Here is a 14,860-nt window from a genome sequence, read left to right on the forward strand (position 1 = left end):
CGACTTACGAATTTAATCCGTTCCGAATGCACATTCATAGGTTGAAAAATTTGTAAGTCGAGTAAACCCCATCTAAAACCACCAACGGATGTCCCCTGGATGTCGAAAAATTCATAGGCATGTGGGCACTTTTTTCATTCGTAAGTCGAAAAATTCGTATGTCGAGTAATTCGTAAGTCGAGGTACCACTGTATATGATTTGAGCTTCTTAGCTGCGTTTTTGCTATTCTGATTTCAACAAAGGATGATGTGAGTTGTAGGAAAACACACCTAGAAGGCCCCAGCTCAGGAAAGTCTGCTATAGCCACTACAGGGAAACCAGGGAAATCACAATTAACTGTAGCAGGCCAGAGCTCGATCAATCCTTTCCTCCCCTGCCTGCGACTTTACGCTTCCCTGTGACTTAATGCTGTAGTAATATATTTCTGGCTGGCCTGAACTCTCTTTGCAAGCTGCCAACTCCGAACCTTTATCATATGAAAAGAAGCCATTGAGAAGCGGCATAAGGCAGTCCCACAAGGGCCTGAGCATGCTGTTTTGGTAATGTGCATATTCCCAGGTGACTCGGGCAGTGTGAGACCAAGGCTGGGAAGAATAAATAAATCTCCTGCAAGGCAGTAGAACATTAACTGCTGGGCCAGAGCCGCCTCTCTCTCTCTCTCTTTCTGTATAGTGGCTGCCATTAAAACAGAAACCCATCTCGGTGCAATAAGTGGTAATGTTTCTATTCCGAAAGCAGAATGTCGCAGTGAGAGAAATACAGTGGAAGACCACCACCACCACAGTGAGAAAAGAGTGTCTCCTTTAGAAATGACAGCCATTGTGCACTGCAAGAAAGGCATAACATGCCCCCCATGTGAGGCATAATGGATAAATTGGGGGGGGGGACAGGAAACTCGACAGAACAGAGCAACTAAGTAAGGCGGTGAGCTTCCAGGTCAAAGGAGTCACAGCCAGACAAGAACTGACTTCAACTGTCTCTTTCCACTTAACATACATCATTTTCAAAAGTATCCACAGGCTGTATGGTAATGATCAGGAATGCAGCAGAAGAAGAGAGTTTGGATTTGATATCCCTCTTTATCACTACCTGAAGGAGTCTCAAAGCACAACAAACACTCTGTGAGGTGAGTGGGGCTGAGAGACTTCAGAGAAGTGTGACTAGCCCAAGGTCACCCAGCAGCTGCATGTGGAGGAGTGGAGACGCGAATCCGGTTCACCAGATTACGAGTCTACCGCTCTTAACCACTACACCATGCAGGCAAAGAGGGAGAGTTTTAAGGTTTTCTTCTCCTGATGAGGTAGTGATGGAAACTGAAATTTCAATGGGGGGAGGGGATCCTTCCATTGGTGTCACCACTGCTATTGCTTAGTCCCACTCACTGGAACACCCCCATCCGTTAAGCTCCCCTTCTCTTCCTGCTGCAATCCTGATCATTACCAGCCTTCTCCCAAGCAGGTGGTATTTGCATTTCAAAAACGTGCATTTTCAATAGAAAAGAGACACCATACTCTTAATGTCACACCTGTGGGCCTCAATTCAGGCAGAACTATGAAGATATTTGCATGCAAACACACAATCCGTCAGGTCAGCCCTCCCTCCCCACAGACCGGAATGGAACAGTCAGTTTCAGATACTGGTTTTCAACATCAGTGAGAAACAGAACTGTGCCATGTACCTAATCAAGGCCGGTAGGCAATTTGTGCTAAGATGGCAAAACTGTGATTTAATTGATTATAATGGATAAATTTATTCTGATCTTAGGATGTGTGCACGTCCCCTGATACCATGGCAGGGCTGCAATTTCAGGTCTGTTGCATTTTCTTATCTCATGAATGTATTTGCCATCTTCTTTAAGGAAATAAATTGTGCCAGTGGTGGTAATATATTGCTCAGTTGCTGTTGTTTTTAGTAAAGGGGGGGGAATTAATTAGTAATCAAAGCAGTCTCCAAAACTTGGCCCAGCACAGTTTGAGTCAAGTGTTATTTCTGAGCTAAAAAACAAAAAACAAAAACACACAACCAAACACACAACCCACTAACAAGAAACTTGGACTGTTGGAAGCCTAACAAGTCTAGCATAAGAAATAGCAACTGGTATTTTTGGCATGTAGGCTGACATCATATGCTGGTGTCAAATTAAATAATAGGCAGCCTGGACTTTCCTACAGGCTTCAGCAGAACCTGATGAATGTCAGTGGTAGCATTCTCTGATCTAATCTGCAGAGGAGTCCTTTGGGAATGTTTCCCTGGGGACGTTGGAGGTCATAGTCACAGTCACTCCCCACCACTGTCCCTCAGTTCTGCGTTCACAGAAAAGGCATCCTTTGCTTCCATTCTCTTCATTGCTGATCAGGTTGACGTTTGACCTTTTCTCTCCAGTGGAGGTCTCCTTGCCTCCTCAGCTCTGGTAGGAAATACCTGAAACTCCATGGCTAGTGGAAAACATTTCAAAAAGCAGACAGGAGATGCTCCCAGCCTTATCTGTCCTGGGCACCCTCAGAACAGAAGTCCACTTACAATATTCTGATGCCTCTTGGTAAACAGTCCATGACGTTTCTGTCCTCCCCTTCTTTTTCTCTCCTTGTAGGAGGTGAAAACTCGCTGGTGGATCTATTCTCTATCATGGTCCTCCAGCAAAACTCAGTAAAGTTTGACATACATTTGTGATAGAAGACCATGAATATCCCTCCCACCCTCCTCAAAAAAGGTTTGATTTTTAAGGCATTGTTGCCAGTGGTGATTCCTACCCACACTATAGTTTCGGGTTTTCAACTGTTACTTTAAAAATCTGCAAAACCCACTGAACGGTGGATCAAAGGTAATAGGAGAACACAATGCCGGCAATGTAAGCTCTGCTGTCACCATCTTACCTTCGATATTTCTTTGTAGGCTCTTTACCCCTTTAGCATCATTGTCAATTTAATGACAAATAACTGTTCTCGTAGCTTTCTAACTAGCTCTAATCGGTTTGGCTTATGGTTTGCTTTCCGTGTTTCAGTGTAGAGGATTCTAGCTACAGTAAGTCTGAGGAGATTTGTAAATACAATTCGATGGAGGCTTGGCAAAATGTCAGGACCGCTTGACATCCATAGACTCTGAGGTGGCACCGTTTGCGATTTATTTTTGTAAGGAAGAAGAGAGAAAAAACAACACGTTTCTTTGAGAGAAAGCAGAAGGATAGGAAGAGATGTGCCTGCTCTGAGTTTTCCACAGGATATTAGAGCTGTGATATCTTGGCAGGTTCAATTGATCCAAAGCTGCTTCATTTACACAGCAGGGAGAAATATAGTCTTAGCGAATTAGATTGTTTAAAGTGCTATGTGTTTTAGCCCACCGTCACATGAAAGCACAGGGATTGCCAAATGTTTTCATCTGCTGGTCAAGTCTCTTTGTTCTTCGGCTTGCTCCTGAGGTCCATCTGGACTTTATAGCCTAAATCCATGTTCCAGATTTGCCGTCAGACTGGGAAGAAGCACATCATCAGTGAATGGAGCAGCTGCTTTCAGTGGTTCTCAAAACGCTTTCCAAATGAAAGAACTGACAGCGCTTTGGATAGCGTCAAATGCATTGAATAGGAAAGATATTTAAACCTTGGATGGTGAGCAAATTTTAACAACGTGCTGGAAATGTCCAGAGAATGTACAGTGACTGAATGGAATTGCTGTGCACTTACTGGGCAACTTCACATTTTAAGTGGTCACTAACGGATATATGGAAATGATTCAGAGTGACATAGGAAACTATGGTCTGCTCAATCTGCAGCTTACTTGTAAAGCAGGATTAAGTGATATGGAATCAGAGAACCAGCCAATCTGTTCCGTGTATCTGTTCTAATAGCAGGTTGTATCTGCTATTAGCTTGCAGAGCACCTTTGGGGGAGAATAGGTAACTGTATTTCGAACACAGGTACCAAGTGTTTTGGCTGATTATAAAAAGAAAACACAGAATATGATGACACAGTTGAGTTAGGCAGCATGCATGTTTTTTGATCAGAAGAAAGATGAATGACCCATATTTCAAATCTGTTGTATGTTGGTTGGTTCCCCCCCCCGGGGGGGGGGGTTAGTCTGAATGTTCCTTCTAATTCCTGGATCCAGTGAAGAGACAACGTCATCATAAAGGACGAAGGACAGGAAGCTCCGGAGAGTGGCAATACATGCCCTGCAGGGTTGCTAAGGAGGTGCCCAACTTTGCCTACCTCTGATGTTAGCCGTCTTCTCGACATGCAGCCAGGTAGGACTGGGTAGCATAAAAAGCACTCTCTACTTTCTGAAGAAGTGTGCATGCACACGAAAGCTCATACCAAGAACAAACTCAGTTGGTTTGGAAAGAATTTTCTATTTTGTTTCGACTATGGCAGACCAGCATGGCTACCCACCTGTAACCAATCTCTACTTTCAGTAAATCTGAGCATACAGACATTACCACAGTCAATCTGACAGCTGAAACAGATTCATGAGAATCTCAATTTTTTGGGGGCCTAAAAATAAACAAATAATGCTAGTCCTCATGGTTACGAAGATACATTCAAAAAGACACAGGCAAGTTTGGATTTGATATCCCGCTTTTCACTACCCTAAGGAGTCTCAAAGCGGCTAACATTCTCCTTTCCCTTCCTCCCCCACAACAAACACTCTGTGAGGTGAGTGGGGCTGAGAGACTTCAGAGAAGTGTGACTAGCCCAAGGTCACCCAGCAGCTGCATGTGGAGGAGCAGGGACGCGAACAAGGTTCCCCAGATTACGAGTCTACCGCTCTTAACCACTACACCACACTGGCTCTCAAGTGCCAGTAAAATATAAGTATCGATGCTCGGCAGGCAATTTGGGGGGCATTCCTCCATATTTTTTTATATATAATTGTACGTATAAATTGTTTCATCCATAATTTTTTCACGTTGTTTTTATATAAGCAGTCATTTTGTTTTCATAGGAAGTGGTCAATAAATGAAGCTACATATATCCATATTATTTTTATTATCAGAGGGTTTTTATGCAGAGGTGGGATGACCATCTGGCAGGAATTACTGAGTTGTGATTCCTGCATTGCGGGAGGTTGGACCAGACGACCCTTGAGGTCCCTCCCCAACTCTACAATTCTGTGGTTCTATATGTTGTCATTTCCCATTATCTGCTGCCCTGAATGTTCCAAATTCAAACATTCCAACCGCTCAAAAATTCTGCAAACTGTCAATGCACATGGCAGCACTATTGAACCGCTGATCAATTTATTGGGTTATGTGTGTGCATGAGTATATGAATACTGCATGAGTGTGTGTGTGTGTGTGTGTGAGAGAGAGAGAGAGAGAGAGAGAAATGATAACAGCCACAGAGAAGGCATTCACACACAAAAGAGCCCATCTGCGAATTTACGAGTGTCTCCACTTGTATATCTAAGAACAGACCTTGACTCTTAATTTCAAAGGCAGATATTTCTGGACACCGGTGTCGGTTCATTAAAGATTTACAGCCGGCACATTAACCTTAACGTTCCCTCTTTATGGGCATGTTATTCCTGCTATAATTCTAGTGTAACTCCTCGTCGCAGTCCCCTCACAAGCCGGCTTGGGACTCTATCTCACTTGGGGGAGAAATCATTAGCCTTCCTGTCAGGCTCTGAGTTGCTCTCCTATTACTTCATCCATCTCTCTCCCACCATCAAAGCAAACCCAATTTAGAAACTCCCCCACAACATTTTCACGTTTTGACATCTGCAGAACAGCGTCTTGGGATTCTGTCGTGTCTCCCACACTTCTGCTGGCCTGTAGTGATTGTAAGATTAGCCTAAGAAGTGCCCTGCTGGATCTTTATCTAGAGTCCACCATGGATGATGATTACCCAACTTCAACCACCAGTTGCCAGGCTGGGTTAGAACAAATTAAACTTCAGTATTAAAATCAGAGAAAGTAGGGTTGCCATATTTCTAGAAGTAAAGTTCAGGACACAAACGTTTTGGAGCTTTTTAAAGGGAAATAATGATACTCAAAGTTTTTGGGCAATCAACATCAAGATCCTAGGCAAGTCTAGGAAATTCTGGACAAATTGCAGTTGCAGGGATATGCTCCATTTATGCAGGAACTTTTGGCCAATGCGCTCAGAGCAGTTTGTGTTTTATAATAATGCTAGGAATTTTTTGGGGGCACAGATTTGTTTGCAGGGTTCCACTTGCACAGCGGGACTTCCTTTTCCTCTCCTCTCCCCACACACCTACAGAATCTGCTCCCCCAACCCCTTGGAGCAGATTTTGAGAGTGCACAGGGAATTGCATAGGAGAGTTGCAGAAGTCGTGGTTAGTTGAATGAGCAGAATGGCAGCCTTGGATAGAAACCCAAATTTTACATATTTAAGAATTTAAAATATCTTCAGATTTTGCAACTTTGAAGAATTCTTGTTAGCCTTAAACCAGCATTAAGCAACAGCCAGTGTACCAAATCAAGTTTGATGACTTCCAGGATTTGCCTTTGTTTTGTTGGTAGATTGATCCTTACCCTCCAACATTTCTCCGATGAAAATTGGGATGTCCTATTCCATAGTAGTAGTAGCAATTTTATTATTTTATACCCCACCCATCTGACTGGGTTGCCCCAGCTACTCTGGGCAACTTCCCACATATATAAAAGCATAATAAAACATTAAACATTTTAAAACTTCCCTATACAGGGCTGCCTTCAGATGTCTTCTAAACGTTGTAGAGTTACTTATCTCCTTGGCTCAGGGGTGTGGGGTACATAACCCCATACCCTCCAACATTCCTCTGATGAAAATAGGGATATGCTAAGGAAAAGCAGGACATTCTAGGATCAAATCAGAAACCACGACAGCTTCTGTAAATCCAGGACTGTCCCTGGAAAATAGAGACACTTGGAGGGTCTGTGGATCAAATACAGCTTCTGTTACTCGGCCGAGGCAAGTTTTAATTGGTGAGGAATTCAATCGCAGTGAATTCAATCGCAGTGAATAATTCCACAATGTTTGTTGTGGAATTATTTTGATTCTGGCACATCCATGTAACGGGTGGGGACTGAAAATTAAAATCTTAAAGGCAGCCTTTCCTCTTAATGACGCATTGTTTGTTAAAGAATCAATTGAACTCCGGTGGGGTGAGTGACAATACGACTGTAGCCAAAAATGGGGTCCCACTGAGAATCACGAGGGGGGTATTGGCATGTTTGGAGGAACCTCAAGGTTTATGGAAGTACAAGGAACTTTAAGTCCCTCGAATAGCCCATAGCTTAATGTGTGCAGTAATTATGGAATGTTTAATGTCACATGGAAAAGAAAAATAGGAATAGCTGGAATGCTGAACATAGAGGACGGTGGTAGCAGGGGCAGAGCAAGGGGGGTGCAATGGATGCTGTCACCTCCGAGGGGGTGTGTGTGACAAAATGCTGTGTGACACTCAACGTCTGTGAGAGACGCTGTGGCTTTGGTGCAAAAGCTCAACAACTTTGGCTATGAAATAAAGTCAAACCATTTTTGCAGGCAAAAAAATAAATCAATTTCAATGTGTGTGTGTGTGTGGGGGGGCGGGGGGGGGGGTTGACAAGAAATTTTCCGCACCGGGTACCACCTGACCTTGCTACGCCACTAGTTGGAAGGCACATTGCAGCGTAATGTCCTCTTGTTTTTCTATAATAATATCCTTCATTCTCTTAAGAATCCTGTGTTTTCCCCTCACATGCACATCCCGGCAATGGATTGTTTTGACTGATTAATCATTGGCAAGATGGATGATTCACAATCTTTTCATTAGTTCTAATTAGCAGAGCCATACTCTCATCCCCTCCCCCTTATAAAATCCATAAGTATGACAGCATCGTCCATAATAGGAAAATATGTAAACAATCGCATTAAGGAGGTATGAATTTGAAACTTGGGAATCAAACGCGAGTTGCAAGAATTTCTCCCTCTCCTGAATTCATTGCAGTTCTCAAAACAGCCTGGGGAACGAGAGGGAAGCGGTTTTGGGAATTAAGGAACACGAAGAAATTAGGGAATGGAAAAGGACTGCTACTCTGTGGTGGATCATCTGCCTTGCATGCAGAAAGTCCCAGGTTCAATTCCTGACATCTCCAGGCAGGACTGGGAATGTCCACTGCCTGAAGCCCTGGAGGATTCTGCCAGCCAGGGTGGACAATACTGAGTTAGATGGAGTAATGAGTCTGACTCAGTGTGAGGCAGATTCCTTTGCTCCTACTGGTGGAATAGATGCCTTGCATTCAGAAAGCCCCAGATTTGTTCTCCCCCATCTCCAGCTAAAAGCATCACAGATGGCTGCAACAGACAAGAGCCTTGACGAGCCACTGCCAGCCAGAGTAGACTATACTGGTCTCAGTAGACCAGCAGTATAAATGGAAATAAGGTTGGAAATGGAAGTAACTTGCTGATCCCATAATGAGCCCGTATGCCACTTCAATCACCCTCCTCAGCTCTTCCAAGGAGCAACAGATATAATGAAGAAACAGTGGGAAATTCATTTATTCCATGAAGGAAGGCTGACCAATTAGTCAAAGACATACCTTGCAGCCTCTGAATATCTCTCCAAGCATCGGAACACGGCAGCTTGGCGAAGGTGGTTACGGAAATAGGCTGGGTTCAGAATTATGCTCCTTGGAAAACAGAAAACAAATATGCAAGTCAAAGCGCTGAAGTGAAAAGATTGTTCTAAGGCCATTTAACACCTAGCTCTGGATAGCATGCAGGGTGTAAGCAGACATTTCTCCTTCCTAGCTCTGTAATGGTCACATTTCTCCCAATACCGAACAATGAATTATCACATCTCTGTTGACAGCCGAGATAGACGAACGGGCATTATTGAAATGTCTATTAAAGCTGTGTCATAAATGTAATTTCATTCATAGCATTGCCTATTACGGAAGCAGCGGTTAAAACCCCCATGAGCATATGTTCTGCTGCATTTAGCGAGCATATAAAAACCAGCAAGACGCTGCACATTATTGTAATAATGCCTTTTGTTATCTGTCATCTGCATTTTTGGGGTTGTGATAATAATCGTACATTATGCATGCAAAAATCAACATCACAATGCCGAGACTAAAAGTGCTGCTAGAACCAAGCCATGGCAGTGGGGAGGCAGGCAATCTTTTCATTTTTCTTTATCGAGGCACCTTGAAATTCTATCGCAATAGGCAAGACCCCCCACACCTGTTTGAAACTCCTTTGAAATACTTCACTCTCAGGGTTCCCATTTTAGATTGGGAATGGTGGAGATGCAAGACTCAGCAATGATTCAAGACCCAGATCTTGCTTCTTAAAAAAAAGAGAGAGAGAGAATAGAAAATGGAACTGAGTTCATTTAAAAAAACATTTGCCATGATTATTATATACCGGTATATGGGTGTAGTTTGCAAATTGTACTTTGTGTGTGTGACTCCTAGAGATTTTGGGAAATTCATCCAAGGGTTCCACAATGAAGGCCAAACTAGATGAGATGTCATATTCATTTTTGCATTTAATGTGCACCTTTGTCTGCTGTGTTTTTTTTTTTAAAATGCAAATAGCATCTGATGGGGGGATAATGCTGAGATCACAGCAGACAGAAAGGGGCAGTTTAGCCCTTTCCTGCCCTGCTGTGGGCCCAGTGAAAATGGCTTTTATCCCTTGATACCAAAGGAAACTTTCCTCTCCATGCATATAACAGCTTCAGAGGAGTGATTTCCATAGGAATCGCAGCTGGGAAGGAAACAGGTACGGCTCCGTCTCTCTTTCTAAAGTGATCACATCCTGATAATGATCAGCCTTGCATGTTAAAAGCGAATGCAGTTATAGGTGGGCAAAGTAATTCTACTGGTCCCTCTTATTTTTCTTTCTGCAGATCCTGGGTAATTCTGCCTCAACACACAGTGCTAGCTCACAGCAGACTTCTAGCAGTGGACAGACCCTTCATTAAATCAAAAATTAGATAAAGAAGCCCCACAGCCTCAATATATTTTTTTGGCATTTTAAAGATGAGCTGACTCAACTCAGAACTTCAACACCTTAACAAACTTGATGATCACTGAGACTGCCGCAAAAAGATTTTAAAGGCGATTATTGCTTTTGCAAACTGTAGTCAACAGTTGATAATAGCTATATTGATTGTTCCTCCGTAGGCTATTGACTGTACCGCAGCTAAGCAATAGGACTGGGGGAAGGAATCAATCATTTTCTGGTAGTTAGCCACCCATTTTCTACTTTTAGAGCATGATGTGTTCTGATAGGTGTGTATACACACACACACCTGCGACTAAGTTGTAGCAAAATCGCAGCAATTTGGTTCTCAGGTTTTCCTCTTTTTCAGACTGATTCCTTCCTAGACTTATGACGATCTGCTCAACTGCTTTTTGCGTTCCCTGCTCTGTGGAAGAGTACGATTGCATTTCCTAATACCTTTGTAACTCACTTGCTAAATGCAGAGATCTGTAAGCTACTTTTGCTTGCTTGATAGTTTCAGGGCTTATCCAGATGATTGTTCAAAGCATTCCTGGACTCTGTTTTAACATTGGCAGCACAGTCCCCAAAGAGCCTTGGCGAAAAGCAATAGCATACCATTCTAGTCCATGTGTAACCAAAGGGGGCCAAACTGCAGAGGGGTAGCAAGGGAGAAAACTTTGCCATGTCAAAAGATCGAGTTTATTTATCTTTTTCTTTAATCAGAGGAGAAGTGGAGCGAAAAGATGCACAGCCTCCAAGGCGCTAAAAACAGCAAGCGCAGATGGTACATTACACCCAGCAAACTGGCTAAAATGTATAAAACCAGTTCAAACCTTTGCTGGAGGTGTAAAGAACTAGAGGGAACAATGTGCCACATGTGGTGGAGCTGTAAAATCATAAAAAAACTTTTGGGAAGTTATTTATAATGAACTTTTAAAAAATGTTTTTTTTAAAAAAAATTAATATTAAATTTTATTGTTAAAATATATAAACGAACATTTACAAATATACATTCATTCATTTGCATACATTCTCTCATACATTAACTAAAAATAACTTTCATATACAACCACAATCGCTCTCCTGTGTATTTTCTTACCTCTACAACACCTTTCACCTTCACCACCCCTTCACCACCCACCACCTCACCCAGTGCTCTGCTTCCAATCCTCTCAGCTATTAAAAAAATGTTTCAATTAACGTTTACCAAAAAATCCTGAAGCCTTTCCTCTTAGGTATCATGGCATCAGGCATTCCAATGGAAAGAAGGAGGATTTTTATGTATGCACCAACCGCAGCGAGAATGCTGATAGCCAAAGGGTGGAAAGGAGATAAAACACCAACTAAAGAGGAGTGGCAGGTTAAATTGTTTGAGTATACAGAATTAGCAAACATGAAAAAAGTCAGAGAAGGTCGATCCAAAAGTTTAACAAAGAATGGGACATCTATAGACTGTATTTAAAAGAACATTGTCCCCATACAAATCTTTAATATGCTTTGATTAGCTCTTGTAATAACACAAGTTAAAAAGAATGCAAACAACATTTAAAATTGCTTAAGTTTACTGAAAAACAGATGCAGTTAATAAGGAAATAAAGGATCCATGCAGAGGAGGTCGGAAGTCATCAGGCGGAGAAGAAAAGTTACTTCATTTTTTTCTTTTTCGGGTTATATTGTCCTTTTTCGTATTGGTAGTGGTTTGCTTGTAATGCTTGTGTGTTTCAGTGTTTTAAGGTGATTGGATGTATTGTTTATAAACTGATAAAGATTGAACTGAAAACAACAACAACAACAACAACAACAACAACAACAACAAGCGCACCCATTCAGGAGAAGAAAAGCAAAAGGTTCACAAAATGGCAGAGAAGGAGGCAGTCCTATTTCTCTGTCTCTTGCTTTTAAAAACAACAAGGGAGAAGAGCAACAGAAATGTCCTTGTGCCCCTGAATAAAATTTTCTCGGGCCAGTTAATATACAACAAAGTTGGTTGCTTTTAGCATTCACATAACTGCCTCTATACTGATGGATGTGTCTGCTAATGCTCTCGTTCATCTGTCCCATGTTCTCCTCCTGAACTGTTTTACCAAGCTGCAGATGTACTGTTAGATAGATAACGGGGTGGGTATGGTCAGTCTGTGATTTCCCACCTTGGATAAAACCCTCCAAAAATATTCTTGACTCTTCCAGAAACCTCGAGCAGTAATTGTGTTGCAAAGAAGAAATTGGTGGTAGTATCTCAGCAGGCCACAGCATTGCCAGAGAGCTAGTCTGAAGAAGAAGGCTCTGCAGAATACCCAGAGAAAAAGGATTCAGCTATGGATTGTCACCCTACGCCTGTGGATTTGAACCAGGCATAGGGCTTTCTCGGTAGTGGCACCCTCCCTGTGGAACACCCTCCCTTCAGATGTCAAGGAGACAAAGAACTACACAACTTTTAGAAGGCATCTGAAGGCAACCCTGGTCATCTTCTAACATTGTGTATGCCATCAAATGCCAACAGTGCCCTTCAGCTCTCTATATTGGACAAACAGGCCAAACCCTACGCCAAATGATAAATGGACATAAATCTGATATCAGGAATCGCAGGACAGAGAAACCAGTAGGAGAACACTTCAATCTCCCAGGACATTCTATACAAGATCTCAAAGTAGCTGTCCTATTACAAAGGAATTTCAGAAATAGACTGGAAAGAGAAGTTGCTGAATTGCAACTTATCACCAAACTTAAAACCAAACCTGGTCTGAATAGAGACATTGGATTCTTATCTCATTATACATGACAAAGCTATTTTTTAGCCATCTCACCCCTTGCTTTTTCCTGCAAGGCCAATTGCAGTCGTTAACAGTCATCAACAGGTTTACCTCACCTATCAGCCAATGACCCATTCCCACCATCCCCCCCTCTCACTATATATAAGGGTCTGGTGACTTCTGTTTCAGTGTATCTGAAGAAGTGTGCATGCACACGGGAGCTCATACCAAGAACAAACTTAGTTGGTCTCTAAGGTGCTACTGGAAAGAATTTTTTTATTTTTTATTTTGTTTCCAATAAGCTTCTGGCAGAGAAGGCAGAAGGTGTGACTCAAGGGTAGTTGGTGCAGTGTCCTCCAGGTGTTTCTGGACTACAACTCCCATCAGGGATGTTCATTGGCCACCAAGGGATGCTAGGCTGTCAAGAACCAAGTCACAGGGCTGCCCCTTTATACACTCAATGGACCTGCATTTAAGCATCTTCCCCTTGCTTCTGGGAGCTGTCCCAGGTCCTGACCTTTCCATAGCAATTTCCACCCTGTCTCTTTCATTTACATCGACGGCAGATTACTACATGAAGTGCTTAAAACCCACCGTAATGTAACATAATAATATAAACTCTTTTGACTGCCATCTACCAGCAGCCATCCCATTATGCTACAACAGCTTTCCTTCTTCCTCCTCCCTCCTGATTCTTTCTCCTTTCGGATTGTAAGCCCTAGAGCAGGGACTGTTTTATTATGGATCTTTGTAAGCTGCTTTGGGAACTTTTTATTTCCCATTTTCTGGGGCTGAAAAGTGGAGTAAAACCCCTTCAGATAAATGAATAAATAATAAAGAGAGCAGAAGAGAACTGTAATGAAAAAGTTAGGGTTAGCTTGTTTTTTTTTTGTAGTTGCCCAGTTTTACAGCCCAACAGTGCAAATTCTCTATGTTTCTACACAGAAGTAAGCTCTAGTAAATTCTGTGGGGCTTAATTCCAGATAAGTGGAGTTAGAACTGCTAATAACATATAGATATATTTTGTTAAATTGTGTGTGTGTGTGGGGGGGGGGGGTGAAATTCACCCCGCCACACTAAAAGTACAAATAATGTGAATTAATTAACTAATTATTCCTGCATTGCAGGGGGTTGGACTAGATGACCCTTGGGTCCCTTCCAACTCTAAGATTCGATGATTCTATGAACAAAGGAAAACATTTCCATTACCTCAAATTCTCCTTGCACAGTGAGCTGTTAATAGGCAGAAGATCAAAAAGAATAACAATGGAGGCTTCTGGCAAATGTATTGTTGGTTGTCAGCTATCATTCATTCATTCTTTCTTTCTCTGTGTGTCAGTTTTGGAGCGCGCGCGCACACACACACATGTGTTTGAATTAAGAGAAATATGAAAGTAACCCACTGTATATGGATATCAGACCTGTCATCTTGTGATGCGTCCCTCCTGCCACTCTTAAATGGCTGCACTAAAGTAAACATGAAATAGATTTTCATTTATTTTTCATCTTCCCTGTAATCTAAAGACTGTCCTGTAAATGCCTTCAGTAAATCACTTGGTCAGTTTTCCCTCAACCAAGCAGCCTGTAAGTAATATAGTATATCAACCCATTTTTTGACATTTTCATTTTTTCATCTTGACATCTTCTCAAAAAAAACTTCAAAATAGTATGCTGTTGTCCCTATTATCTGTCCTTCCTTTAAAAAAGAGAGAGAGAGAGAGAGAGGACTAGGAATCATCTCTCCACAGAAAAAAAGCTATCAGTGCATATGAATAAAGAATGTCCGTATTAAACCATCATTCTCTGCCTATAGTTGATTGTTCACATTCACTGTCCAGCTCCCAGGAAACAGATACACTGAGAAAATGAAGGTGCTGTGTGAAAAATTGATTCTTAAAAGTCAGTTGTCTTTTACGCCTCAGTAACAATCTCATTAAGGGACGCGGGTGGTGCTGTGGTCTAAACCAGGGGTCAGCAAACTTTAACAGCAGGGGGCCGGTCCACTGTCCCTCAGACCTTGTGGTGGGCCGGACTATATTTTTTTTGGGGGGGGGGAATGAACAAATTCCTATGCCCCACAAATAACCCAGAGATGCATTTTAAATAAAAGCACACATTCTACTCATGTAAAAACACGCTGATTCCCGGACTGTCCACGGGCTGGATTGAGAAGGC

General features: G+C 42.2%; 1 protein-coding gene across 1 annotated transcript in view; it reads right to left on the reverse strand.

Annotated features, from left to right (window-relative positions):
* Positions 1-14,860, reverse strand: part of SPATA16 (spermatogenesis associated 16) — a 139,870-nt gene that overhangs the window by 81,248 nt on the left and 43,762 nt on the right. The window contains 1 exon segment of the mRNA XM_033150666.1: positions 8,522-8,611. Coding sequence (XP_033006557.1) covers positions 8,522-8,611 — 90 coding nt within the window.

Source organism: Lacerta agilis, chromosome 5, assembly GCF_009819535.1.
Source record: "Lacerta agilis isolate rLacAgi1 chromosome 5, rLacAgi1.pri, whole genome shotgun sequence".
Taxonomy (NCBI): Eukaryota; Metazoa; Chordata; class Lepidosauria; order Squamata; family Lacertidae; genus Lacerta; species Lacerta agilis.